The sequence below is a fragment of the Penicillium canariense genome, assembly GCF_028826845.1.
Source record: "Penicillium canariense strain IBT 26290 chromosome Unknown utg000002l_segment0_segment0, whole genome shotgun sequence".
NCBI lineage: Eukaryota > Fungi > Ascomycota > Eurotiomycetes > Eurotiales > Aspergillaceae > Penicillium > Penicillium canariense.
In genome coordinates, this window is record NW_026622729.1 from 179,975 (window position 1) to 206,308 (window position 26,334).

Consider the following 26,334-nt stretch of genomic DNA (forward strand, 5'->3'; position numbering starts at 1 on the left):
GCTATATATACTCCGTACTATATAGTATAATAGCGTGACTACTAGAGCGACAATGATAATTTCATTATGCCTTATCGAGTAGGCTAAGTGTTACTAGTTATATCTCTACTTAAAGATTAAGTGCTTCTTCTTGCCACTAAGTACATATAATAGTAGGTTAGCTAGGTATAAGCTCTTGGAGTGGACTATAAATTAACCCTTTATGTTGTCAATAATCTTGGAATTCTATATTAGAACCAAGTAAAGCTAGCCGAGGTAGAGTAGATATACTAGGTAGCGGGCCCTAGCTGGGTACGAGAAAGGGCTCGGGGAGGATCACACGTCGACCCTCTAGAGATACTATCGGAAATCTCGGGAATCTATATCGCGGACCAAGGCAAGCTGGTCTAGGCAGCGCAGATGAACATAAGGGCGCTAGCCGGCAAGGAGGAAATGAATACTGCTACTTGCCACTTTCAAAGATGATCTCAATTCAGTACCATGTAGTAAAATACTAGTAAATTAATCTGATGAATAATGGAGCCAACAGAGAAGTTCAGATTTCCTGTCGCCCGCCGATCGGGATCTTGCCTAGCCTTATAGGCTGCATATAGGAAGCCTATCAGGGGTCAATACGACCATCCTGACCCTATAGAAGGCAGTGAGATCATTCTGCACCGGTTTTCATTTGGAGGTGGGTGCGTCTATAAAAGCCAACGCAAGTGGCCCCCTGAAGTTTTTCAAATCCACACAAAGCCAACTTCCCACTGTGCTCCCATCCCCATCTTCTACATACACAACACAGCTACCGTCTACAGTCTACAGTCTACAGCCCACAAAATGGGGTCTATCATTCCTCCTGGGGGCCTTGTCCTCATCACCGGGGTGAATGGTTTTCTCGCATCTCATTTGGTCTTGGAACTTGTCGAACGGGGATACGCAGTCAGAGGCACCGTACGAAGCCCTGAGAGCGCCTCCTGGATCACAGAGGTAGTCAAGAAACGTTACCCCACGGGCAAAATCAACGTCCTTGTCGTGCCCAGTCTCTCCGCACCGGGTATTATGGATGATCTCATCCAAGACGTCGATGGCATTGCCTACGTGGCCGCCGATACCAGTTTGAACGCGGACCACACCCAGGTCATCCCGCCGGCCCTCGAGGCCCTGCAGGCAGCTCTCGAGAGCGCCGCCCGAACCCCCTCAGTGAAACGCTTCGTCCTCACAAGCAGTTACACTGCCGCCGTGGATACATCGGAAGTGGCCCCAGGGCCAGGGTCAGAGGTGCGCGTCAGCAAGGATAGCTGGAATGAGACCAGCAGCATCCGAGCCCGGGCACCCCCACCCTACAGCCCCATGCATGCTCTCTTTATCTACCAGGCTCTCAAAACCGAATGTGAAAGACTGTTTTGGAAGTTCGCAAGTGACGAGAAGCCCGGATTTGTCCAAAATTCCGTGCTTCCCGGGTTTGTCATTGGGCCAATTGTCCACTCTCAACAACGGGGCAGCACGTCGGCCTTGGTCAAGGGCTACTTTGATGATCCCAACAGTCCTCAGCAACTAGCATGGATTAGTGCACCCTGGGTCGTTGACGTGGCCGATAACGCCTTGTTGCATCTGGCCGGGTTGACCGATGAGGCCGTGCAGAATGAGCGTCTACTCGCTCTGGCGGACCCGTACCAGTTGCGCAACTTTGGCAAGGCATTTGAGCAAATCGATCCCACCCGTCAATGGCCCGCCCCTGCCGGTGAAGCGGGAGAGACTATGCAGGAGGGCAGTAAGTGGGTTGCGGATACGAAGAGGTCCGTGGAAATCCTGCAGCAGTTTGGGCAAGCGCAAGGCTTTACGCCGTTTCTGGAGAGTGTGCGAAGGACGTGCCTGGAGAGTGATCCGTGCTGGAGGTTCCAGCCATTTCTGCAGTGACGATCATCTTGGCTCGTGTTCTGCAATGCGAAATCAACCGCAGCCTGCATGCAACCCATTAGATTTGTGGCGCTCGTGCAGGGCGGGTCCTTTGTAACCTCATCGACTAGGGCATTTGGTATACGAGGTAGCTACAGGGGTATAGTCCGCCAATCCGATCTACCCTGTTATCGTGCTTCTACTGTACCCTTTTCAATTTGACATTAACCCCGTTAGTTTGCCTTCCCATCTGTAGACTCTAGCCTTTTGTTTCTTTGTTCGCTACCATGGCGATCCAGACCGAGATCTTCTCCAATTTGCCCGAGCAGCACTTGTCTGCCCTCGAGACTTTCTGGAAGCTATGTAATGAAGAAGGACTTCTGGCCCGGCCAACGGGCCTGTCAGAAAACGAGGCACAGGATGGGCTGAATGATGAAACCACCCTCTTGTCCGTCCCCCATCCCCCAGCCCAGTATTCCCGAATGCGCTGAAGAACCATACCTCTTAACGCAAAGCTAGACGGTACCTCCGCGCCCGCCGTTTCGATCCCGATCAATCCCTGAAGCAGTTCCAACAAGCCACAATAACGCATAGAAACAACCGCATTCCGATACGATACAATGAAATCGACGTCTTGGAATTCGAGACCGCGCGCTTTCTCGTGAGTACTACCACCACGGCCCTCCCAGTATTATAGAAGCCACGGACACCTCTTCTAAACAATAGGGCACTAATATGATCAGTACCCCCACTGGTGCGGCCGACGAACAAAAGAAGGCCTCCCAATATGCCTGTTTGACTTTGGACATCTCAATCGATCGACTCTCGCCGCGTATGAGAAGACCCGCGGCACCGACCTGGGGACAGATACGAGCCTGACTGCGACCCAGAGAGCCAGTCTCGCTCACGACTATCTTACCCGCTTTGTCTTCCCGCTATGTAGCATGATGAAGGACCGACCGCGGCCTGGCGTCCCGATCACCAGCGCAATATATCTCGTGGACCTTCGTACCTTCACAATGAAGCAGGGTTGGGATATCAAGAACTATACCAGTGATATTGCACAATTGCTCATGATGGGGTATCCGGAGATTATTGATCGGCTTTTTGTGTGTCTCCCGTTGAATGTTTATTTTTTCGTTTCCTTTCTGCCCGCTTCCCATACACGCTGATAGCACGGGAACTAATAGCGCCTTCTCAGGTCCTCAATGCCCCGTCATATTTTGGATGGATGTGGGGTATTATGAGGAAATGGCTCGACCAGGGCACAGTGGACAAGGTGGTAATTGTGCCGGCAAGCGAGATGATGCCAACACTGACGAAGTATATTGATACGGAGAGTATTCCGAGTCGATTTGGTGGGGAGTTTGCCTGGGAGCATGGCACGCCGCTCGACTTGGATGTGCGGATTCAATCTGGCTTAGAGTGGAAAGAAGAGTGGAAAGAAGAGGGGAAGTTGCCACCCGGGCCGATGAAATGGGTTCTTGATGAATCAGGAAGAAAGACAGCCATTGCAGTGGGTAGCATTGAGGGCATAACAAGGACGACGAGCATTGCTCAGATGAAAGTGGCAGATGAGGCGATGAGAGTGGGAGATCCAGAGAAGAACATCAGAATGACAGACCTGGAGAGAACGAGCGACGTGGCCATAGCTACACTACCATTGAGAGATGAGAATAATGGAGATAATTAGACACTATGGATACCGTATCAACCTTGCACTATGTCGACACGAACTTCCTCAACATTTACCCTCCAACCGCCCTGTCTATAGTTTACTCGCATCAAATGCCAACCGCATCCTCTCTCCATACCGAATCATGGCCCACGGCACCGGAATACACACCACGGCAATAAATCCCAGCAAACTGTTCCCCCATCCCAGTCCCATCGAGTCGTACATGGCCGGTCCCGCCAAGGGCAACAGTGCACCCATAATACTCCGCACGACCGTGTTGGCAGCCAGCGCACTGGCCGCGTAGATCGTGAACGCGTCGACCAGGTAACTCGTAATGCACATGAAAACAGCAATGTTGCCTATGCCCATGATAGCAGTGCCGATGACCGGCACGATCCAGTGCGTTTTGTAATACGTCGACCAACCATACATGAACAGACCCGCCGGGATGAAGAACGCACCCACGACCAGCGGCGGCAGACGGTATTCCGGCTTCATGCCACCTGAGGGGGACTCCGGGGTGGGCTTGGATTTGGCTTTGAGAATACGATCCGATACAGCGCCAATCACGAACAATCCGAGGAGCGAGCCAATGCCAATTCCCAGGAAGCTTAGACCGGCGGATTGAGTTCCCCATCGGTATTGCTCCTCAAAGACTTCCGTGAAGGTCGAAAACATGAGATACTGGTACCCGTAGACTATACCCACGTAAATCGAACTCACGAAGACGATCGGCGACCGGAATAGAATTTTCGATGGGCGGGTGAGGGCTTGGAGGAAGAGCTGACCGGTGGAGAGGCCATTGTCTCGTTTGGAGCGGAGGTTCGTGTTACCGGTTTCTTCGATGAGGCGTTGCGTTTTGCGCTTCAGGAGGACAGTGGGATAGGTTTCGCGGAGGAAGAGAAAGGACACGATGGTGCAGAATCCGCCCACCATGGTGAGAACCCAGAAGACCCAACGCCAGCCCTTGGCTGCAGTCAGGTACCCTCCTGCTACGGGCCCGATGACGGGACCCAGCAAGGGTCCGAGGGCATAGATGGCGATGACACCTCCCCGTTTTTCCTGCACGATGAGATCCGCAATCGTACCCCCACCTATAGCGGGGGACGTGGAATATTAGTATATTGGATCTAGCTAAAGGGTATGGCATCGAACAGAACAAAGAAACAGCTCACCATTTGTAACCGGCGCCGAGCCAAAGCAGCCCTGGAAAAACCGAAAGGCGATGAGCATTCCCATGTTGGTGCTCAGGGCGCATGCAATGGTGAACACCGTGAAGCCGATATTGCAAATATGGTAAATAATGGCTCGCCCGACGAGCTCCGAGGCCGGCGCCAGAATGAGTGGTCCAATGGCGAAACCCAACACATAGACCGACACCACGAACGAGCCCAACATCGTACTCGTGGTATGGAATTCCTCCATGAGCAGAGGCACACCAGGCGCAAACATAGACGATGCGAGCGGAGTAATGAACGTCAGCGCGCTCACGATTCCGACATTAGTGGCTTTAATCAGACCACTGAAGTTGACTGGATTTCCAGGGTCATCGGGACCGTCCCAGTCGACAATATTCGAGGCCAGCGGCGCAACAGGATCTGTAGAGATCGCTCCGACTTGAGCGACCAGCTGTTTCTCTTCATCCCCCAGGGAGAGGGATCCAGATCCAGAGCCAGAGCCAGAGCGAAGACCGGCTTGAGAGAGCTTCGAGGGATGTTCACCAGGCGAGCAGTTCGCGGACCGCCCGTTAGCTTCGGCTTCGGCTTCGGCTGGGGCTGCAGGCGCCACCGCGCGTAAATCTGACATTGATGAGACCATGCCTACCGCTGCCTTTTCGTGCCGACGAGGGAGATAGAAGAGAGAGGGGGGTGGTAAGAGAGATCGTCGGTAGGTATTAAGTTGCCAAGTGAAGAGAAATCATAAGCCACAAAGACGTGAAACATTCCGCATTTCAGACATTTGTTCTCGTCAACAGGAAAGACTTCGATGCTGGAGGACATGCAGGGGCCGCGGCTGTAAGGCCGCAGATGCGGAGGTAGTCTCTTATTCCCTTATGTCCGACCGCGTGCAGAAGATTGGCTGTGATTTAGTCTTTTTGTTCGCAGGGGTTTTAACAGGGGGCTCGGACAGGGATCTGCTGGTTGGTGGCGTGGTCAGAGTACAGCGAGGCGACGCGTTCCGTTCTCGTGGGATGGCGTTGGATGGAGTTAGATCGCATTCCCCTCTCGCTCTCGTTCATGCAGGGTCCTCTCGTATTCCTCGACGCTCGTGTTAGGCCACAGGGGGGTTGCTTAAGTGCTTATTGACTAGTCCACTAGTCTAGTGCTTGGCTCCCTACTGGGGGTTACATTTTTTATTTTACACACTATGAGACGGCCCGTCGCGAACTCAAAATGGCAGCGATCTGAACGCCACCACTCGCCGAGTTACGCCGCCAACGACTGATCCCAGCAGGTGGAAGGAGAGAGCGGATGCTTTATATGCGAGTCTATTCACCTATTCACATCACTAGCCAATGGTGTCGCCAGCAGCAAATCATCACGAAACAGATTACCAATTTATGGAGCCAGAAAAAGGAAACACGCAATAGATGAACCAAAACAGAGACGAAAAGTTGGCTGAAACCCCCTCATTCCTAATTCTTCCGCAGCATCTCCACGATTAGTCTCAACTGGAAGTTCTGGGCCCCGAACTTGTCCTCGAGGTCGGAAATGCTCTTCTGTACCTGGGCGTGTAAAACGTCCAACGCGTCTTCTGTAAACTGTAGGCTTCCCCATTTCTTCAGCAGCTCCAGGATAGCCTGCTTATGCGCCAGACTGGCCTGGTTGTTGACCAACCGTCGAGTCCAGATATTGCGGATCACAGTGTTGGATGGAGCGGAAAGCATCATATGGATGACCGGAAGCGAGAATTTTCCCTCATCCAGGTCCTCACAGAACCCCTTTTGCTTTGTGTACTAGAATAGGGTTAATTTGATTTTGTCACAAACATTGGGGATTCTAGAGCGGGGGTTTGAGGCCATACCTCGGGAGACGTGAGGTTGGAGTAATCATCACGCGTTTGAAAGTACCGTCCAAAATTATCCAGAAGACCGGTTAGATCGGCCTTGACCGGGTTGGTCGAGTGGAGTGATAGGAGGCGACCGAAGAGTCGGAACAGCCCACCGGTTTCTGTCGCACTTGTTAGTCTCCACGGCGTCCAATGACCTTTGTTTCCATATCTTTCGACTTACTGTGCTCCACCATACGGAAGTATTCATCAACCGTCGGACAGATCAGATTGTTGGTCCAATGTAGATCCAAGCTCTGACCGATATAGAGGTTCTTCAATTCCTCTGCCAGAGCAAGTCAATCTTCATCCTCCAACGACTAGAATGGCTGGCAACTCACCAGTGAATATCAGCACGCTTTCTTTGTCCCCAAGCTTCTGTACCTCTTCCAGGGCACGAATGATCTGGTAGTTGGCCGCATTCACGGTCTGGCCAGCTCCGAAGATCGTGTGTGTTGATGATTTTCCGCGCCGCAGAGTTGAGCCATCTTCCATATCATCTAACCTGTTTACTTGTTAGCTGGCATTCTTGGACGGACATTAGATTCGAAACTTGCATCAAAGAAGTGTTATGAAGCATCTTGGTTACCAGTTTGATTCGGTCAACCTTCGCAGCAGGGACACGGCACCAGACATTCAAAGCGTCAATCGCTTGATCTCTGACTCCTTTTGATGGCAGAGAGCTAATATAGTCGTAAGGGGCTTGGATCACCTATATCGGCCTTTGTTAGCAGGCTTAATACGTTGGAAACTGGATGTCGGTACTGACCTTGGTTTCAATCTCCGGGCTTTGCTGGGTAGTAACATCACCATTCAGGCCTAACTTGGGCGCTGAGGGATATCCTTCTCCCTCATGCAGCTTCGGGGCACTGACAGCTTTGTATTCCTTCCGTGCAAAAACGTTGACCAAGTCAGTGTCGGCATCCAGGCTGAATGGATCTTTCAGGCCTGTGGTACCATTGGTACCATTGGTACCATTGGACATTGAGGTATGAGTGGCACCATTCCCGTTCGTGACGCCATTGGTAGCTGGAAGATGGACAGCACCATTGCCATTCACATCTCCATTGGAGTGAATCTTTTCCGTACCATTGGCCAGCCCATTGGACACCCCATTGGATTTTGGAAGGTCTTGGGGGCTGTTGGGAATTCCGTTCTTCATCCAGTCAAGCTGGCGCTCGTTGTACGAAGACCACCGATGGTATCTGGGGCAGTCGATACTCCAAACCAGATTTCCACTCAGACTGTACAGCAGACCTTCTAGATACCGCTTCGTGTCCACGGATACGTCATCTCGAACCTTGGTATCAGCAACAATCTTGCGAAAGTCGACGATGGTCACTTTGATCTTTTCCCGGCAGATCTCTTTGGCCTCTTCCTCGGAGACCTTACGCTCCTCCATGAGAACGCCAATTATATTGGCAACGTAGTCGCGACCCATGGCCACTGCAGTCTCATATTCTTTCTGCCAGGAGTAGAGGTCATTTGTGAGGCCCAAATTCAAATAGGCAATGTTCGCCAACTCGTGGCACATCTCCAGTTCTTCTTCGGGAATGCTAATACCCATCCCAAACGTGACCATGCCATACCAGAACCTGCGAGATGTCAGATTCGAATGCCATGCATGTCCTAGTCACCAGTTCCTTTTGGAAATAAAGACCTACATCGTGCCAATATCGATCATGCGGTACTCAATATACTCTTTCTCTGTTCTGAAGTGGGTGGTGTGCTGGCGTCCTGACCCAAGCTCTGCAAATTTGGCCCACGCTTCCAGCGTCGTAATTGCATGCTGTTTGTGGATTTTCATCATCTCGTTTGCGATGTGGGCTTGAATCGCGCGTTTTCCAGAGGTAGACCCTTCAATGCGTCCAGTACTGGCGGCTTCTTCAAAGGCAGCTTTCAAATCATCGTTATGTATGTCTCCCTGATCCGCATTTCTCGTCAGTGCCCATCAGGTCGAAGCCGTTACACCGCTGGACTCACATAGTCGGCCACATCTGTGACGTCTGCAAAGAAGGATTAGCAACAACTCACTCCCATGTGCTATTGGAGATTCTGACCATCATGTAGGAAGGCAAGCTCGTTGGCATATCCCAGCACACCGAGCCGCTCAGGCAAGCACTCTGGAACGGTGATGGCCATGAAATTCCATCGTGGCCCCAAACCACCCTTGTAGAACCCGAGTGGACCAACCCATTCCCGCCAGTTCTCTTGACATCTCAATGTCTCAATCTCCTCCAGCTCAGGACTCTCATGACATCTGAGATCGATCCCATCACACAACCCGTGTGTTTCGTACGTGGTGGGATCGATCACGGTAGAGTACTTGAACTCCATGTTCAGAGATGACAAACGAGATGAGCAAATAGAGCAAGATCAGGCAGAGGTGCAGCAAGACGAAATATTTCACTGATACAACGGAACTGGCATCTGGCAACATGTCTCTGGTAATGAAGCAGTCAGTAGAGCCCCGCTCTTAAGTACTTATCTCTTCCCCTCATGAGGGTACGCAAGTCCTCGTGTCGGAGTCTTGGACATCCTCCCTTCTTGCCCCAACCTCGCACCAAGAATGCACTAGGTTGTTTAGTTATCTTCAGTTCTCCTTTTGGCCGATTGGTCTACAACGCATCCCCAACCGATGGTCTCATCTGTCTCTTACACGTGGGTCCTCGGGATCGCCGTCAGACTCTTGGAATGCAGGTATGGTAACGAGTTTCGGAATCTATGAAAAAGTCTGGATGGAATAGGTGTTATCGGAACCCTGCGAGTGCTTCCATCCTCCCCTAGTGGAGCCAGTGTGCCGCCTCGGATATGAAACGGAGACAATGCAATACGAGGTGCCCGATGGGGGGCCTGTTGTTGAGTGATACGACCGAGGAAATCCGGTTTTGTCGAATCATTCTAGGCTGCCTCTTTTGGGATGTGTATTGCCTGGCACTATTACCTTTATCAGACCTCCACGGCATTTAAGATTCTATGCAGTCATCAAATCCCCAGAAAAATCTCAGAAAAATCCCAGCCACTTTGCCCTAGTGGACACCAAGATTAGGATTTCTGTCGGGGAGCCGGGATCGGCTGGATCTGGGTTGAATTGTAAGGTTCAGATATATACGAGGTAGCAGTCTACTATTTAGTCTGCAGGGCATGGAGCATGGATCTTAGACTTAGCGCGCGTATTGAGGCTTATTGTGGCGCCCTCCTCCCGAATCGTGAATATGCTTATCCTTGGAGTCCGAGCGTTAACAAGGTGTTACCAAGGCCTTATCTGGCGTGATCAAGTGTTGCATGGAGTGCCTTGCCCTTTTTTCAAAGCCAATCAGTCTTCAACGGGACGGATTGGGCATGATAACGAGTGTCTGCAGCATGCGTCATGCAGGCTCGAGGCACCAGCGGGGGCCAAGCGCCCCCACTTCCTGCCTTCCCGCCCCCAGGGTCCCACGGGTGGATATGGGATATACCATATACGGGGTATGGAAAAACTGTACAAAACTAAGGAAATTGCTATTTTGGGATAACAAGGTAGTATTGAACGAAATAGCGTGCTGGCATCTCGTTTTCGTTCAAACCTCGGCTAGAGGTCCTCGTATATGTTCAGGCAGGGCTAATACGACCTCCCAAGGCGCTACCTTAAACACGAGAGCCAAGGAGAGGCCCACGTTGGCTGCGCAAGTGCCGGAGGATATTGGCCATCCGTTGCCACCACTCGGCACTTCCTGTTTCATCAGCATAGTCAAGATAGTATGGTAACTAATTAGAACCCATCAGCCGGTTCCACCTCGTTCGTTCCGGCCCGCGGAGACAGCCCTCCTTGCAATGGGACCTGTAACAGATCGAGGTTCTGACACTGACCGGCCAGGCCGGTACAACCCCAAATTGTCAAGTCCAATCCTCTAGATGCATTTTCTTTCTCTATCTCGGTCTGACTACGTGTTCGTGATCTAGAATGGCTCCGGGGGACCCCGAAGAACCCCGAAGGACTGTATCTTACCCCTCTTCTCGTATTTTGGTCAATTCGCCTGGGAATGTAGGACCAGATATCAGAATGAGACCCACCATTGGTAGCAGCAGCACGAGCATATGAAAAAGGTTGAAAGTCATCTTTCTTTTCAACCCAAGTCTCCCCAAAACATTCAGATATTTTTCACCTCCTGCTTCACTTGTACTGAAAACCTCTGGCAAAGATGGAGGCTTTGTATAAGGAGATTGTCTTGCTCGTGGACGAATATCCTTTGCTGAAACAATATGGCATCTATGGTGCCATTGCGGGGAGTTTGATCCTCTACACTGCTTCGCTGTCTATCTACCGGCTTTACTTCCATCCGTTGGCCGGGTTTCCTGGGCCCAAAATTGCCGCTGTTACTCGCTGGTATGAATTCTACTACGATGTGATTAAGCGGGGGCAGTATGTGTACAAAATTGAGGAGATGCACCAGAAATATGGTAAAGTTCCATTTCACTTTCGGGTCTATATTCTGCTATATTTCCCATTTCCACGCACCACGGTAACAGGGCCCAGACTGACTCGCAATGATTCATCTTATCAGGCCCAATTATCCGCATCAACCCGCACGAGATAGTTATCAACGACCCGGAATTCTACAACAGTGTCTACGTGGCGGGCAACACCCGCCGTACGACCATCTGGCCTCGCTACCGGACCGGCATTGGGTTCGACGGTATGTTGCTCCCCTGGTTTTAGCTTGTGTTGTTGGAAACGAACAAGTCTTCTTATTCATGTCAGGCTCTCACACCATGACGGAGAACCACGAACTGCACCGGCGTCGCCGCAAGCCACTTGAGCCTTTCTTCTCCCGCATGGGTATCGATAAGATGGAACCTATGATCATCGAGGAAGCCAAACTGCTTAATGATCGTTTAACTGAACTAAAGGGATCTGGCAATGTCGTCCGACTCGACCATGTGTTCTCTGCCTTTGCCGGAGATGTTATCGGCCGGATCTGCTGTGAAAGCCCTCCTGACATGATGAACAATCCAGAGTTTGGGAAAGAGTGGTAAGTGAAGTGGACGCCCGCATAAAACACATCCAGCACTGATAATCCGGCGAACTAGGCACAACTTGATCGAGGGTATTGTGAGACAGCTCCTCTTGTTCATGCATATCCCGCAATTAGTTACGTATGTTTCCATCTTTAGAAGCAAAGGGTATAGACTAACAGATTTAGTCTGGCATCCATGATCCCAACCGGGTTCCTCCTGCGTGTGTACCCAGGAGCCGCCGGATTCAACGTGTTCCGCCAGCTTGCTACTAAGCACATCATCGATGCTAAGCAGGACAACCTTAGCAAACAGAAAGTCGAAGCGAACGCGAAGAGTTCCGTATTCCGCTATGTTATTACAAGCGAGATGCCGAAGTCTGAGTGCGGCACAGAGCGTCTGAGTCGCGAGGCGATGGTCCTCTTCGGGGCTGGTACCGCCACCACCGCACGTACGATGGGCTTCATGTGCTACTACATTCTCACTGATCCGCAGATGCGGCAGCGTCTAGGCGAAGAGCTCAAGGATGTCATGGCAGGTTACCCGCACACCCTGCCTACCTGGCAGCAACTGGAACAGTTGCCGTATTTGCAGGCGCTGATCAAGGAGGGCCTACGGTAAGTCTAGTCTGACTTGAATGAGTAATTTGGAAGTCCCTGCTGAGAAAGCGAACGTTTGCAGTCTGAGCTATGGCGTAATGCGCCGTCTTCCCCGGATCTCGCCGGATATCCCCCTTGTCTACAAGCAGTGGGTGATTCCTGCTGGCACTCCCGTAGGAATGGCTGCATATAGCCTGCATACCGACCCCAAAGTCTACCCGGAGCCATTCAAGTTCATTCCCGAGCGTTGGCTGGGCAATTATAACGCCGATATGAACAGGAACTGGGTTCCTTTCAGCAGAGGATCTCGGAATTGCTTAGGCATGAAGTAAGAAAAGTCTTCCATTTCCTGTCAGAATCGCCAAAGGTGATATTTGGTACTATGTGGAGATGAGGCTAACAAAAATAAACAGTCTAGCTTATGCTGAGATGTACTGGGCCATGGCAGTAATGTTCAGGCCAAATGCACCCCGCTTCGAATTATTCGAAACGGACGAGTCTGATATCTCGCAGTCTGTGGATTTCTTGATGCCACTTCCAAAGTTAGACAGCAATGGAACAAGGATCACAATCCATTGAGGTCGGAATACGGAAGGGGACATGGTGTTCGTGAAGTAGGTTCCTTGGCAACTGACTGATGTGTCAAGCGCCCACTTGAGAATGCATGGAACGGAGGGGAGGAAAAGGTTGATCGAATTCAGGGAACATATGAGAAATGATACTTACTGGACTAGATGTTACGAGGGAGCCGGCTGGAAGAATCAGGTGGTGCGTTCAACGAAATAACTAAAGTGAAGAAGGAAGAAACTATAGGGGATAGTCCGCTATTATATAGAGAACTCTTGTCCAAATAGGCCTAATTAGGTTAGTTAGATTAGTTGCTTCTAGGTAATAGTTATATATCCCTTAGGTGATTTCCAAGTCTATTATCTATTATACACTACAGAGCCCTCCTTTTTAAAGAGGCTGGCCCTAAGACCCTTGGGTATTATTATTATTATTGTTATTATAATCGCCGATAAATTTGTTAAATTTCTAATATAGCTAACTAGGTCTATAGATTCTTCAGTGGTCTAGGGGAACTAGGGGATTATCGATAAAAACTTAAGTAATTCTAGTAGCATATTCTTAAAATTAGCGATATAATACTATATATTATCTTCATCGTGATCTAACTATTTAATCTTATACTATAGTTTCTAGGTACGTAGTAGTATAGGCGCGATCGAAGAATGTCTTCGATCTATTTTTACTAATTATTAGCGGGGGCTGGTTTGCGATGCTGCGTAGCTCTTCCGTGGAAAGGTGGATCTCTATAGTTTGGCCACTGCGGTGTCACTGTAAATTGCCATGTCTGTTACAAGGCTGAGGACAGCCTTGCCAACAACAGCCTGCGGATGAGGTCTACTTGCTCCACATGGTTGACTTTCTTTGCGACTAACCGAGTCAGTGCTCATGCATGGATTACGGCGAAACTGGACCCGAGTTCAATGATCCATTCTTAGTCTGTGATGCCATATAAAGATCACCTCTCACTCCCCATACACATGGCTAGGATCAAGTACTACGCACAACTAGTAATCCTGACAGCAACCGATTCTCTCCCTCCCTTCGAAAACATGGAGTTCTCTACTCTGCTGCTCGCGGCCCTCTCGTGTGCTGGGTTGGTTGAAGAGGAACGGCTGGTATGGCAACTGCGCCGTCCCCAACCAAGCCTCCAACGGTGTTGCCGGTGCCCTAGCTAGTTGAATATCATTCATGGGAAAGGCGTTATGGACAGGACGTCTTCCACTTCTCCAGAACGTCTGGGGAGCAGGACGGTGAGCCTGTATGTTAGCTGGGCGCCTTGAACGAGTAGCAGAACGGCCACAGAAAAGAAATGGAGCGATGCGGATCAATGCGGCTGGCTTCCATGACCTCATCGGGCCGGGGTGCTTGGCGCGGAAAAGATTTCAGAGCGCTGCGCCCGCCACTAGAAGGCTTTCTTCGGCGAGGTACCAAGACATAGCGAAAGAACAAACAAAGACTATTCTCCTGACAGTCAACACGATCTCCTAAATCCCCTCGAAGACGCCGAAACTATCGATATCAAGCTGACCACATCGATCCTGACTGCAAGGCGGAACAGAATCTGCCGGTCTTCCTTCCCCACCACCGCTGCCACGGCGAAGCTCCCACACTGTCCAACTTGTGCGACATCTTCAGATCTCAGTCGCTCTCGCTAGCCATGAGTGGTCGGAATATCTCGTACGGCCGAGGAGGCGCCGGTACCACACCTGCGGACCCTTTGGCATGACTCGCTGCTGACCGCGCGCAGGCAACATCGCCCCCCAGAACAAGACACCCACAGCCAAAGACTTTGTCACGCCAACCATCAAGCAAGAAGTCTACACCACCGGTCGCGGTGGCTCAGGGAATATGGTCCAGAATGATCCAGAGCGCCCGGAGATTGCGCGCGAGAGCCAGGACGTCGAATCACCCCCGCTGCGAGCGGCGCAGTACCCCCACCACACAGGCCGAGGTATGCGAAGTGAATCCCATATGGCAGGACAAGACGGAAGGGTGTATAAGGTGGCAAGTTGCTGACCCGATCTCATTGTAGGCGGTGCCGCCAATGCCTATATCCCAACCCCAGAGGAGGAAGAAAATGCCCGCAAGCAGGAGGCCGAGCTGGTGCGGGTGCGCACACAGTCCAAGGATCGCGTCAAGGAAATTGAGCAGGAACGTCAGGAGCTGCGGAAAGGGTCGCCGTCCGCCTAAATGACAGTTTCTCAGCGATCGCCATACCCAACCCCCGAGAACGTGCTGATCGGTGGTGACAAATTGTGGTCGACATCGATGACCGTTCCGTGTATGCATGATCATTCCAACACTGCGGAGGATAGATGCAGTGGAAGAACTGCTGCTGCAAGACGAGGGGAGGGAGGCGAGGCTATCTTATCATCGGTACTTTTTGCTTTTTGCATTTGGCGTTCCATCCTTATCTTTTCCCCGGCTCGGCCTATCTCTTGTCTGACGCTACTGCATGGCCTTAAGAACTCCCTGCATGGCCGCTGGGTCCACATGTCTCTCCAATGTATCGCCCACCGGAAAGGGCTGGCGCTTGGTGTTCCTCAAGGCTCTGGGTTCTAGGCTTTGGTTCAGGGTGTTTATATGTTTTTTTTGGCTTCATAGTTCTAATCCCTTGGCGCACAACATGTCAGCGCAGGGGATGGAAACCGCACAGCCCCTCGGTCGATCCTAGGATCTCCCTGTCCTAATGACACGCTCTCATGACTCGCTATATACATTGGTCGCAACCCTGGTCTCTCTGCCGTTAGGCGCAAATGCGAATGCGAATGCAAATGTGAATTTGAATATGAATGTGAATGCAAGGGCTGACCAAAGTTGGTCGCAGCCTATTATTACTTGATTTCTCCCCCGCCGGTAGAATGGGACATGGTTGGCTTCAACCACCCTCACGGCTTGATCTTCCAGTTCAAACTGGGCCATGTGGAGCCCATGATTTGCGGTAGTTGTCTCCTGTGTGAGAGACGCCACGGTCGTTGATCGACAACTCTCTCGCGAAGCTGCGCGACGTGGCGTGGAAAGCGCCCGCGCAGAGCTGTTGGCCATGCTCATGCCCTTGCCTATCGAGGGCGACCGGAGTGAACAAAGAACCTCACTCCTCGGGCAGAAGACAGCCGGTCGCATCGATCGGCCAGCAAATCAGCTCCCGCCATTCCGGATCCAGGTAGTCGACGATCTCCTTGAGAATACGCGTGCCCCAATGGCCCATCCACCACGACTCCCGCAGATGGTGCAAGATCACAGCGTAGTGAGCCAGCACAACTAACGCAAATGGTTCCCGGTCCCGAAGCAGATCCTGGAAGCGCGCCGGGATGCGAAACGTCCAGCAAAACGCAAAATCCTTCGGCTCGCCGCCGTTCATGAGGTGCTCCAGCGCTTGGCGCAGGTGCTCCAGGGCCTGCTCGTATACTTCCTTCTCATGGGAAGGGTTTCGCGTGGCTTCTTCCGCATTCTGCCTCCGCAGAGCCAAAATGACCAACTGAGACATATCCGGCATCGTTGGCCGGGTTGGCTCCGGCCGCACGAGAGAGTATAGCTCACCGTCCGCTACCCGGTCCGTCGTCATCATCATGACCCCCACGAGCCAGCGTGTGAGCTCAAAGACTTCCAAAAAATCCTCCAAAACGTCCGACCCTTCCGTTTGATCCTCCTCATCGGGCTCGTCCATCAACCCATATGCGAATGAAAACGCGAGCAAGACGCAGCATAGGGCAAACAACGCATTGCATTGCGCTGTGGGGACGTCCTCCCCGCAGTCGACGTGGATCCCCGCGAGAGCATGGCGATGGTGGTCGCGCGCCGAGCTCAAATATCGCCATTTATGTTCGGGTCTGGGACTATTCTGGGCCAGCTGCAGGGCCGACAGAGCTAAGAGGCCATGTCGAAGCGCCGGATACCGCAAGGCCAGTTGGGGAATGGCCATCTGCCACAACATCTCGGCCGCATGATCGCGGGCCATGGATCGATAGGTTGTCGTACACCAATGCATCATCAACTCCAGGTCCTGCAGATGTAAGGACTCCTCCACCCCCGGCGGCAACTGGCTCCTTGCCGCGGGTGGCTGCTGTTCGTCGCCCATGGACCCCAACTGGCTTGGTTTGGGCACGAGATCGGTCAGGATGCGTGGCGAAGAGATCGACACGACAGAGGTCGCCGTGGAAGAGGCGCTGGAGATGGACGAGAGCGAGAAAGCCTTGGTATCCAGCCGCGTCAGGCGAGGCCGCGGTGGATACCGACTGACCATGTTGTAGTCAAGGCAATGGGGGCAGTTCGCCGAAGAGTACTAGAAACGGGCGTCAGCATGGGGAAGACAGCCCTTGAGTGCGAAGGAGAGGCCCCTGCCGGGAGCTATGGGCACCACGGAACTCCGCGGGATGCTGCTTGGGGGTGGAGATGGGAGGTGAAAGAAAGGTCTCGGGAAGGCCCGCGGGGTGCATCAAGTGCATTTTGGGGGAGGGCACGCCTCTTTTTTGAGTTCAAATGGGCCGGATGGAGCTTACCTGGGGTTCACTCTCCAGGCTCCCCCGACGGGGTCGCTTATTCGGCCAGGAAAGCATGTCGCGGTCGGACGAGAGAGGGGCAGCGTGGCCGGAGATGGTATACACGGTGGGGTCGCTTCGCGCGGGAGGGACGATCGCAGATCGGAGGACAACTCGACTGTTCGAGATTGTATATCACGGGCTTCCACGCTCTTCTTCCCCCGGGTGATGTGAGTGGGCAGCGGCGCGCTCGATCTATAAAAGAAGAGGGAGATGGTTCTCGACGGGAATGCCTGTCGCAATGCACGAGAAAAAAAACCCAGATCGCCTTGTTCCCCCCTGGCTGAACCTAGTGGGGCATACAACGAGCGATATCCAAATCAGAAAACAGTCGACAACTCCTATAATCCTCCAGAAGGACGCGAGAGACCTCACGGGGTGGAGCGGCCACACTGGCGCGCCGCACGCCTACCAGAACAGGACTGTCGCGGACCAGCAGCACCATGGCCCGATCCAGTAAATGCAGCCACCTCGGTGACATAGTTCGGGCCCACTCTTTTTGCGTCTAGTGGGGGCCGTGCTGACCCATTGGAGCCGGCAGCCGCGGTATACCTCCCATCCCAGACTGCCATTGCTTGGCGGAGTTGGCCGTGGGGACGGGCATCGAACGGACGCTGTATACCAGGGTCGTGTGGTCCGTCGCTTCCTCCGGGGATCTTCCCACAGTTTTTTTTTCCTCCAGGGGATCGATCCTTCAAGGCGCCCGATCTGGCGCCTAGGCGGGCCAAAAGAGCAACAATAGGAGAGTACGCGGTTCCACAGCGTGAATCCCTAGGTCAAAGACAAGGCGGCGCGTCTTGCCGGATGACGCCTAGCGCGGGTGGGGCCCGAGTCGATCCACTAGAAGAGTGCTTCGTGCAGCAGTTCCAGGGAGGATCTGCCAGTGCTGATTGGCGGGGCCGAGGGCCAACAGGGACGAGCCATGCGTTTTCCCGATCGGGGCAAACGATAGTAGGGTTGCGGTCTGTGAAGCGGTACGCGAGGCGAGCGGTGTTTGGGGGACAGGGCGGATGTTACGGAGATCCTGCCAAGTCCTGCGTCGTGTAGTACTGTATGCACTGGGCGATTACGCTGGCCGACAGTGTGTACTCGGTCTCAGCCTTATCCGCTGCATTAACCTCGGTACGGTACATAACTACTAGCTCCCCTAAACCTCCCTCATAAGAAACCCAATGATCTCACCGCCCAGTACGGAGGGCTAGCGATGAACCTCCTGCAGCGACGCTCCCCGGACTCATCAGGTGACAACTGCTGGTACTTCGTGGCTCTTTCGCGGCATCACACTCCTCCCTCCATCCGCCCCGATAGCGCCCCATCGTGGCCCCAGACTACACGTAGCCCCACAGTCTTAGGACGAACCGGTGGCCCTGCTTGACCGACTCCAGGGGTTCATCCGCACCCACTTCGTTTTTGAATTCATTCAGCATCGACCAGACCACGAAGCGCGCGAGCAGCTAGCAGCAGCTCCCACCAAGCTCTGGCTGCATCATGCCATGCGCCACGCAGCCTTGGTCCCGCAGCCCATAGTCCTGTTGGCCCGGGTTGAGCCACCTCAACTGCCGCATCACCCTCCAAAGCCTGATGCCTTAGCCCCCGTGCTCCGCCGCTCGCCTACACCCCCCAAATCGAGGTCCTGCTGACCTCGTGTCAGATCCGATCATCCTCTGATCCCGATACATTGTAGAGCGATCCACCCATTTCTGCTCTATGGCCTCTCATCCGCTGTCACGAAAATTCTGGCTCTAGGCGCCGTGCCGGCCGAAACTGGATCCGGAATCCGCCCTGGCAGGGACTGCAGGATCCATGTCGATGGCTGACAGGGTTCTTAGTAGATGCGGTTAGGATAAAATGCGTCGGGGTGTGGATTTTTGGCAGTCGACCGTGCGCTATAGGGACCGTCGGTACCCCTGTTCGAATGCCACTTTGGGGATATGCATATCACATATCACCTACGCAGGATAACCACGAATCACCCCTAGCCTTCCAAGGATCCCGGGCCCGACTACGAGGGGGAATGTTATTTTCTTTGCTGGCATATGTCCGCTATATACGGAGTTGAAGGCGTACGCACCAGGCCTTAATGCATCAGTCAAGTGGGGCTTTCTTGCCCAAGATGCAGATGCTCTTTACCCGCGGACATGACTCGTTCACACCTACACATGGTCTTCATCATTCTGGCTTCGCAAACGGCCGCTCCATGGCGAGATCATTCTGGAGCTGGCATGCACGAGCTCAGAAGCAATGCTTCTCCCCATCAACCCGACACCCTCGGCGCTGAGGCGACTCCTATCACCCCGGAGCGACAAGCGAGAAGGTCGACCTGAGTGGATGGGTTACTCTACCAGATTCGCCTAGCTGCTCATAATTGCTTCATCTTATCATTTTCATCATGCGCCCCGCCCCTCGGCGCTAGCGAGTGGCTTCCTCGTGGCCAATTCTGCCTTGGCACTGGGTTTGGTGGACTAAGGGAAGAACCAAAGTCGGCAAAGCACATTCCTTTTGACTTGATGACCCTGCCGGGTATGAATTCAAGAAAGGAAAATGAAACAACAACAACCCACTACTACACTAAGGATGTCGCCCGGTTTCCAGCCCACGGCCGATGCTCCACTAAGGATGTCGCCCGGTTTCCAGCCCACGGCCGATGCTCCGATCGGCACCTGCCGGGCAAAACGCGCCAGCTCGCGCTCGCGCTCCTGCAGCCCTGAAGGCGCCAGTCATGGTCTGTGCGAGTTCACTCAAACCCCGCCCAGATCTACTCTGCCTAGATTAGGCTGCTGGTGCGAACGGCCGCGTGGCTCCGTATCATCTACGGAGTAGATACCCAGGCGCACGGCTCATGTTAGATCTCTCTCGAATATCTACACCCACCTTCCCAATGAGAATAAACCAGCAATTTCAACTAATATCAACATACAGGGGTGTCTGCATGCATTGATGGATGCGAGTTCGATCCGCGCACATATGCTCAAATAGGGCATTGATGGTGCAAGACAGTGCTCAGTAGTTAAGGCCGTACGATCGAACCAGCCCCTCCCACCTCCTACAGGTTGTTCATCAGGCACTAGCCCTCTCGTCCAGATGTCCTTTTGACAGAGGGCTCCCAGATTACGGTCCTTACAGTCCCAATCAGGCCGTTACCGTTGACAAAAGGAAGCGTCGTGTACCAAAACACCGTGCTGCATGATAACCTGGAGTTGGACTTCCGACCTGCAACACAGTTCCACATGGTTTTCGGAACGCCGATCGTGGCCTGGGTAGTGCCCTTCGTCAAGTACGGGCCGAGGGTTTATCGGCAGAGCGGCGAAGTCAATGGGAGCGTTCAACGGGGCCTCCCGGTGCTCAGCCGTCAGGGCCAAGAACTGACTATATTTACTAGAAACCATACCCTAACCAGAAGAACCGAGATGTTAACCATGACTATAACACGTTCGGTTCTGCTGCGGATGCATTACCAATACTGAAGGTCATGAAGATTGTTCGTCCTCCTGGCGGAGCCAGCTGGCACGGCACGTAATTTCCTTCCTAGTCTGCGCATACACCGGCCAAATCGGGAAGTCGGTCCCCGCTGGCAACCAAATCTGAGTGACATCGAACCAACGATAAGCCAGTCCGGAGATATTGCAGAGGAACGTGGAGATGTGAACGCCGGGATATGAGAGGTCAGGGTAATATAATTGAAATCGTGACGTTCGCGCCGGTCATTCCACCAGAGTAATACTGTCCTCAACCGCTACGGAGCCTATCGTCTCTGCAGGAAGGGGGTGCTGATCGTCCACTTCCTATTCCCAGACCGACTGAAGTCATTCAAGCCTACCTGGAGCTAAGAAGAGCTAGCTAATAAACACCCCGCATAAAACAGAGATACAAGGACCTTCGACGGATCCCTTGCCACAGCTAACTACCACGTTCCGTACAGTATCCACTCATCCTCCACATTACCAAGATTTATTCCCGTTGACAGATCAACTCAATATCTACAGGATCTCCACGGTGGTCATTCACCGACGGCCAACTGTCACTCCGCGGCGGACACGGCTGGTGGAGGTGATTGGCTTCGCCACACCACCGCCAGACAAAGGAACGGTTTTGCCACCCAGCCAGCTGTTCAGGGTCGAGTTGTAGTGAATGTTGTGGCCATTGCTGTGGATGTTGGATAGGGTGGTTAGCGTGTCGGTGAAGTTCTGCAGAGTGGTATCCCTGGTCAGGGTCCAGTCGCTGGTCGCATCGAGGGCGACGTCGAAGTAGGCCTCGCCGTAGCCAGAGTACGCAGCACCGGTCCAGGTGCTGTAGTCAGAAAGGATCCAGCTGATGACGCTCTTGTTATAAGCGACCAGATCACCGACCAGATCGGACTCGGTGACTATAAGAGTCACCTCCGCGGGTGACAGACTGCTGTTGTCCTCATAGTCGGCGTAGTAATCGAAGTCCTGGGTGACCTGGGAGTAGTTGGCGACGACCAGGATACCGGAGGCCGTGTTGAGCTCCACCTGATTCAGAGTCGCCGTGGCAATGATGTTGCCGAACCACAGACCGGGCATGGTCTTGCCGATCGTAGTAAACTTCGTGTTGACCAGGTTCAGCTCCGCACCACTGGAGCGGACGGAGCTGCTGAAAATGACCACTCCGCCCAGCAGTCCTGCGGTGGCGTCACAATTGGTCAAGCTGGTCGTCTGAGCGCCGTCGGAGAAGACGACGGGGCCCTTCTCGGAGACGCTGACCACATTGTGGGCATCAATCATACCCAGGGCGTAGTAAGTGGCAGAGCCCACGCCCGCTGAGTGGGCCACACTGTCGTAAATGTAGATGTTACCGCCAGGAGAGTCGCCGGAGAAGCTAGACGAGCGGTAGCCACCAGAGTAGACCTGAATGTTGCGGCCAACGATTGTGCCATTTCCGGACGCATACAAGCCATGGCTGACAGGGCCAGAGGAGTACAGCCAAGTGTTGTTGACGTGAACGACCGTGTCGGTTCCGTACGAGTAAATTTGGGCCGCGCCGTTATGCACAGTGACATTGACGTTATCAAAGTAGGCAGTGGAGGCATTGGCCTAATAATGAAAACGACAATTGACAATGAAAATCAGTAGATGAGGGCATTAAGTTGCGATAACACTCTAGGGAATTTCGTACCACGTTGATCGCCGCATTGAACCCCCAGAAACTAGCCGTGTTCAGATTCGTCGAATAGCCACTCTTCTTGATGTCGATGGAGGAACCGTTGAATTCGGCGCCGTTGGCAACGAGCATCACGCTGGTATCGTTGGCAGTAGCAGACCAGGCCACATGGTCCACCGAAGCGCTGGTATCGTCGTACTTGTGGGTAGCCTCGACTGTATAGCGTGTCAATGCCTCGCGCGCGCCCATAGTCCAAGTCGAATCACTCACTGTCTGATGGCTGCGTGCTGATCATCGCAATGTTGTAATCGGCGAGAAGGGCATTGTCCTTCGTCCACCACATAGGTTTGATCACATCCGAGGGATCCTGAACGGGAATCGCCGCCAGCGCAAGCGCCGGGAGCAGCAGAATGAGTGATTGTGCAACCATCGTCTTGGAGTCTCTCGAATTGGAATGGCGAGCTGTGCTTGAGCCTGTTGTCCAAGAGCCAATGTCACCAGGATGCCGACTGTACCCCTTAAATACTCGTCCCAGGTGTTCCTAGTTGACGCTGAACGGCGAAGGACGCGCAATTGCCCGTTCCCCAAGGGGAGGTGCGCCCGCACGTAGATCAACGGGGGAAGGGGATCCATCGGGAAGAAAGTGGAGAAGAGCCTCGCGAAAGGGCAGATCCGAGGAGAAGAAACACATTGCGAGTATGGAGTGTCGGGGTGATGTACGGAGTGCATAGCGGGTTATGCTTCTGTCATAACAAGCTGGATACGTATAGCCTATGAATTCAAGACGAATAAGATCAAGCGGAATCAAAATCAGATGGAAAGTATTGACTAAAGAGGAACAACAGGGCAACTCCATGGCTCGTAAAAGAGTACCATTATCTCGCAAATGTGGGCTCCTGTGTAACCTCTAGACTTGCTAGCGGTAAGTTCGCTCCATGTTTCGACAGCTTCTGTGGGCCACAACCGCTCGTGGAACCAAGGACAAGAGGCCCCCACATCCCGACTCTGCACAAAAGCTTCGCCTAGGATAATTATTAAGAGAGCCTCCGCGGGGACACACTGTTGACTCTAGTTCCTCGCCAAGATGGTATACGCAAGCAGGTAATCTATTTCTCCTGCCCGCACGGCTGGGGCTGGGCCATATCCCGAGAGCGGGGGAGGCAAGAAAAAGGCAAAGTGTAGCCACGCTAGCGAATGCAAGGGGAAACACCCTGGGCAAACGTGTGGATACATCATGTCTGATGTTTGATGGAGCGCTGGGCCTTCAAGATCATTTTGAAACAATATATATATGGACAGCAGATTCTGGAGTTCGACGCAGTGCAAGACCCAAATCAGTCCCAGTTTGCCCAAGACATGCAATGTCTGTTCCTCACTGGGCATCCAAAATGATTTTTACGTAAATGACCACCTGGCCAAGAGCTTGCAACATCCGTTCAGGAAGACCAAGTGTTCCCTGCCGACAAGGCCGCCAGCGCAAAGTGACTCCCTAGCGTGGGCCGCGCACGGAAGGAGTATTCCTGGCCGGCCGAGTAGCTGCCACTATCCTCGACCCAATATCGATCGCAGAAGGGCGCCGAGTTCAGCCCGTTGGATACATACGTGTGCAAGTCACTGATGAGAAGATCGCGGGTATCGCCACTGACAGTCGCAGCAACGAACGACTGCCAGTTCGTCTGACCCCATCCGATAGATCCGTCCAGGGGAACCCCCGCTTCACTGCGCACAGTCGGGTAGAATTCAGCCGTGACAATGTAAGCTTCGTCGGGGAAGGCATTCAGGCCAAATAACAGGTCTGGGTAGTGGTTATAGACCAGGAACCACGGGGTGATGCCGTACTGGATCAAGAAGCGGGTGCCATCCTCGTCCGTTCCGAGGCGGTCTGTCCAGATCTTGTCTGCAAATTCCTTGCCGGCAGTCGTGTAGTTGCTTTGGCCTACTAAAGCCCCGTAAGTGGCGAGGCCCACGGCAGCCTTGACCGCCAGGTTGGTCTGGTTAGCGAGTTCGCCGAGCGCATCGTTGAGCGACAGCTGTGATGCGGGGTAAAGACCGTTTTCGTAGAGATAGTCGGCATACTGCTTCAGCTGGACCGAGTATGTGGTCGCCAGGTCGGTGTTGCCGGTGGCCGCCTGGTAGGCATAGGTGAGGAAGATCACATTGCCGCTCTCCTCAATGGGCATCTCCTCGCCGTCAGATGGGTGGCCGGTCGCATTGGGGTAGTTGGCACCGATTTCGTGCACTGCATATGACTTGGTGTAGGCACTGGTGCCCATGTACTCGAAAACAGGGGCAATGAGCAGTTTAATGATCTCGGGACTCAGAATGTAGAAGATCGGGAATGCCGCGTAGATTACGTCCACCGTGTTAATATTTCCATCACTGGAGATCTCCTTAATGAAGGCGCGTGTGTCGCTCGTGTCGAGCGAGTCGTTCGGAATGGTCACCTCAATGCCGCCGTAGACCTGGCGCACCGACAGTGCGAGAATGTCCGAGTAGTTGGAACCATGGCTGGAGGTGCCCGTGTCCTGAATTAGGTCATCGAACTGAGTCGACTCAGCATTGGCGTCGTCGTAATCGTCCAAGAAGTGCACGACCGCGTCGACGGTGTCGGAGTATGTTGCGCGGTAGTAGCCGGTTTGTGCCTGGTCAAAGAAGTTGATGGACTGCTCCCGCACGTGACCGATCGCAAAGGTCACGGTGGACTCGGCGGCGGTGGCTCCCAAATCGTGCGCAAAGCCCACAACGCCCGTGGAGATCCAGTCGGCGTGGTTACCCGTGAGCTTGCCGCTGTTGACGAATGTCTTGCGCACGGCTAGGGACGGCCCGGAGGCAGTGGAGAGCGAGCTGGAGTTGGCGGGGCGAGTGGCGTAGACGGCGCTGCCCCACAGAGCTTGGCCGTCGCTGTTCTGCGAGTAGGTGGCCGTCCCCACCGCCTCGATCTGAAAAACGCCTGTTGATCCGCTGGTGGAGTAGCTCCAGCTGGAGTCACTCGTCTGGCCGGTCCAGCTCGCATCGATGTCCGAGTAGATCTGTACCGAGCTCGCGTCACCCGCGGCGAGGGTCACCGTCAGGTAGGAAAAGGGTAAGGACTGCCGCAGATAGTTCTTCGGCGACACCGGCGAGAAGAAGTCCAGGGTGAATTCACGCGATCCCGCGGTCAAGGTGAAGGTGGAATGGGTCGAGGTGTAGGTCGCCGCAGTCACGGTGGCCGACTGGGTGCCACTGGGAGGGACGGCCACGCCAAACAAGTTGTACGCGACGCCATCCACCCGCGCGATGACCGACCAGATCAGCTTGTTGCCGGCCCAGAATTGCGCGTTGTTGTTGGAAATCGACGCGACTTCATTGCCGGGGATCCACGCTGTCAATCATCTCGGTCAGCGATTCCCTTCACGGTTCCGTGTGCCAATCTTTTGGCGATCCACACTCACCCGACAAGTATGGGCTCCGCACGGCCAGCGGGTACGATGGAGGCTTCAGAGGCGAGTATGTGATAGCATCACTCGTTGGCGCCAAACCCGCCACCAGCGCGAGGGCTTTCCAGGCGCGAGACCACAACATGATGCAAACGGGTCAATCTCCCAGACCAGTGGCTCAGGTTCTAAGCAGGCCCGGGTATGCAGATCAGAAGGGGGATAGCGGACAGCCGACGCGAATCAAGGGATATTAGGACTATATACAGAAGCTCGCACGCCGAGCCGTCCAAACAAGAATCCCATCCCCGGAAATGGTGGGCATCTCATGGCTTCAAATACCTTTCCTCGTTCAGATCTCCTTCCCCACGCGACAGCCAAGATGCGCATCTCGCATGGTTGCACTTGAGAACCAGAAGCTTCCGATCACAACATGCGTGGTGCGCCTTGCGCGAGATAGGCCCTAATGCACATCAGCGGCCCATCCCCGTTGAGTT

At 53.4% G+C, this 26,334-nt stretch overlaps 9 protein-coding genes across 9 annotated transcripts; 4 read left to right on the plus strand and 5 right to left on the minus strand.

The window, feature by feature from the left end:
* Positions 1 to 819: 819 nt before the first annotated feature.
* N7482_003247 (aldehyde reductase II) lies at positions 820 to 1,899 on the plus strand (the record flags this gene model as incomplete). The annotated part of the gene is made up of 1 exon (XM_056685372.1): positions 820 to 1,899. One exon carries the CDS (start codon positions 820 to 822, stop codon positions 1,897 to 1,899), a length of 1,080 nt encoding a protein of 359 aa, XP_056544114.1.
* A 266-nt stretch (positions 1,900 to 2,165) lies between these two features.
* Positions 2,166 to 3,571, plus strand: N7482_003248 (SEC14 family lipid-binding protein; the record flags this gene model as incomplete). The annotated part of the gene is made up of 4 exons (XM_056685373.1): positions 2,166 to 2,326; positions 2,398 to 2,539; positions 2,622 to 2,987; positions 3,080 to 3,571. 4 exons carry the CDS (start codon positions 2,166 to 2,168, stop codon positions 3,569 to 3,571), a joined length of 1,161 nt encoding a protein of 386 aa, XP_056544115.1.
* A 75-nt stretch (positions 3,572 to 3,646) lies between these two features.
* N7482_003249 (MFS transporter) lies at positions 3,647 to 5,362 on the minus strand (the record flags this gene model as incomplete). Its single annotated transcript, XM_056685374.1, has 2 exons — positions 3,647 to 4,650; positions 4,732 to 5,362. 2 exons carry the CDS (start codon positions 5,360 to 5,362, stop codon positions 3,647 to 3,649), a joined length of 1,635 nt encoding a protein of 544 aa, XP_056544116.1.
* An 829-nt stretch (positions 5,363 to 6,191) lies between these two features.
* Positions 6,192 to 8,941, minus strand: N7482_003250 (bifunctional terpene synthase/polyprenyl synthetase family protein; the record flags this gene model as incomplete). Its single annotated transcript, XM_056685375.1, has 9 exons — positions 6,192 to 6,512; positions 6,581 to 6,726; positions 6,789 to 6,890; positions 6,946 to 7,109; positions 7,234 to 7,316; positions 7,374 to 8,199; positions 8,269 to 8,528; positions 8,588 to 8,610; positions 8,665 to 8,941. The coding sequence occupies 9 exons, from the start codon at positions 8,939 to 8,941 to the stop codon at positions 6,192 to 6,194; spliced, it is 2,202 nt and encodes a 733-aa protein (XP_056544117.1).
* A 1,844-nt stretch (positions 8,942 to 10,785) lies between these two features.
* On the plus strand, positions 10,786 to 12,777 carry N7482_003251 (cytochrome P450; the record flags this gene model as incomplete). Its single annotated transcript, XM_056685376.1, has 7 exons — positions 10,786 to 11,106; positions 11,178 to 11,280; positions 11,346 to 11,616; positions 11,675 to 11,740; positions 11,788 to 12,216; positions 12,281 to 12,526; positions 12,594 to 12,777. The coding sequence occupies 7 exons, from the start codon at positions 10,786 to 10,788 to the stop codon at positions 12,775 to 12,777; spliced, it is 1,620 nt and encodes a 539-aa protein (XP_056544118.1).
* Positions 12,778 to 14,425: 1,648 nt separating this feature from the next.
* Positions 14,426 to 14,958, plus strand: N7482_003252 (DUF3602 domain-containing protein; the record flags this gene model as incomplete). The annotated part of the gene is made up of 3 exons (XM_056685377.1): positions 14,426 to 14,465; positions 14,516 to 14,719; positions 14,801 to 14,958. 3 exons carry the CDS (start codon positions 14,426 to 14,428, stop codon positions 14,956 to 14,958), a joined length of 402 nt encoding a protein of 133 aa, XP_056544119.1.
* A 901-nt stretch (positions 14,959 to 15,859) lies between these two features.
* Positions 15,860 to 17,011, minus strand: N7482_003253 (uncharacterized protein; the record flags this gene model as incomplete). Its single annotated transcript, XM_056685378.1, has 1 exon — positions 15,860 to 17,011. One exon carries the CDS (start codon positions 17,009 to 17,011, stop codon positions 15,860 to 15,862), a length of 1,152 nt encoding a protein of 383 aa, XP_056544120.1.
* A 4,296-nt stretch (positions 17,012 to 21,307) lies between these two features.
* N7482_003254 (uncharacterized protein) lies at positions 21,308 to 22,854 on the minus strand (the record flags this gene model as incomplete). Its single annotated transcript, XM_056685379.1, has 3 exons — positions 21,308 to 22,357; positions 22,440 to 22,639; positions 22,695 to 22,854. 3 exons carry the CDS (start codon positions 22,852 to 22,854, stop codon positions 21,308 to 21,310), a joined length of 1,410 nt encoding a protein of 469 aa, XP_056544121.1.
* Positions 22,855 to 23,860: 1,006 nt separating this feature from the next.
* On the minus strand, positions 23,861 to 25,985 carry N7482_003255 (glutaminase family protein; the record flags this gene model as incomplete). Its single annotated transcript, XM_056685380.1, has 2 exons — positions 23,861 to 25,785; positions 25,856 to 25,985. 2 exons carry the CDS (start codon positions 25,983 to 25,985, stop codon positions 23,861 to 23,863), a joined length of 2,055 nt encoding a protein of 684 aa, XP_056544122.1.
* Positions 25,986 to 26,334: the final 349 nt, after the last annotated feature.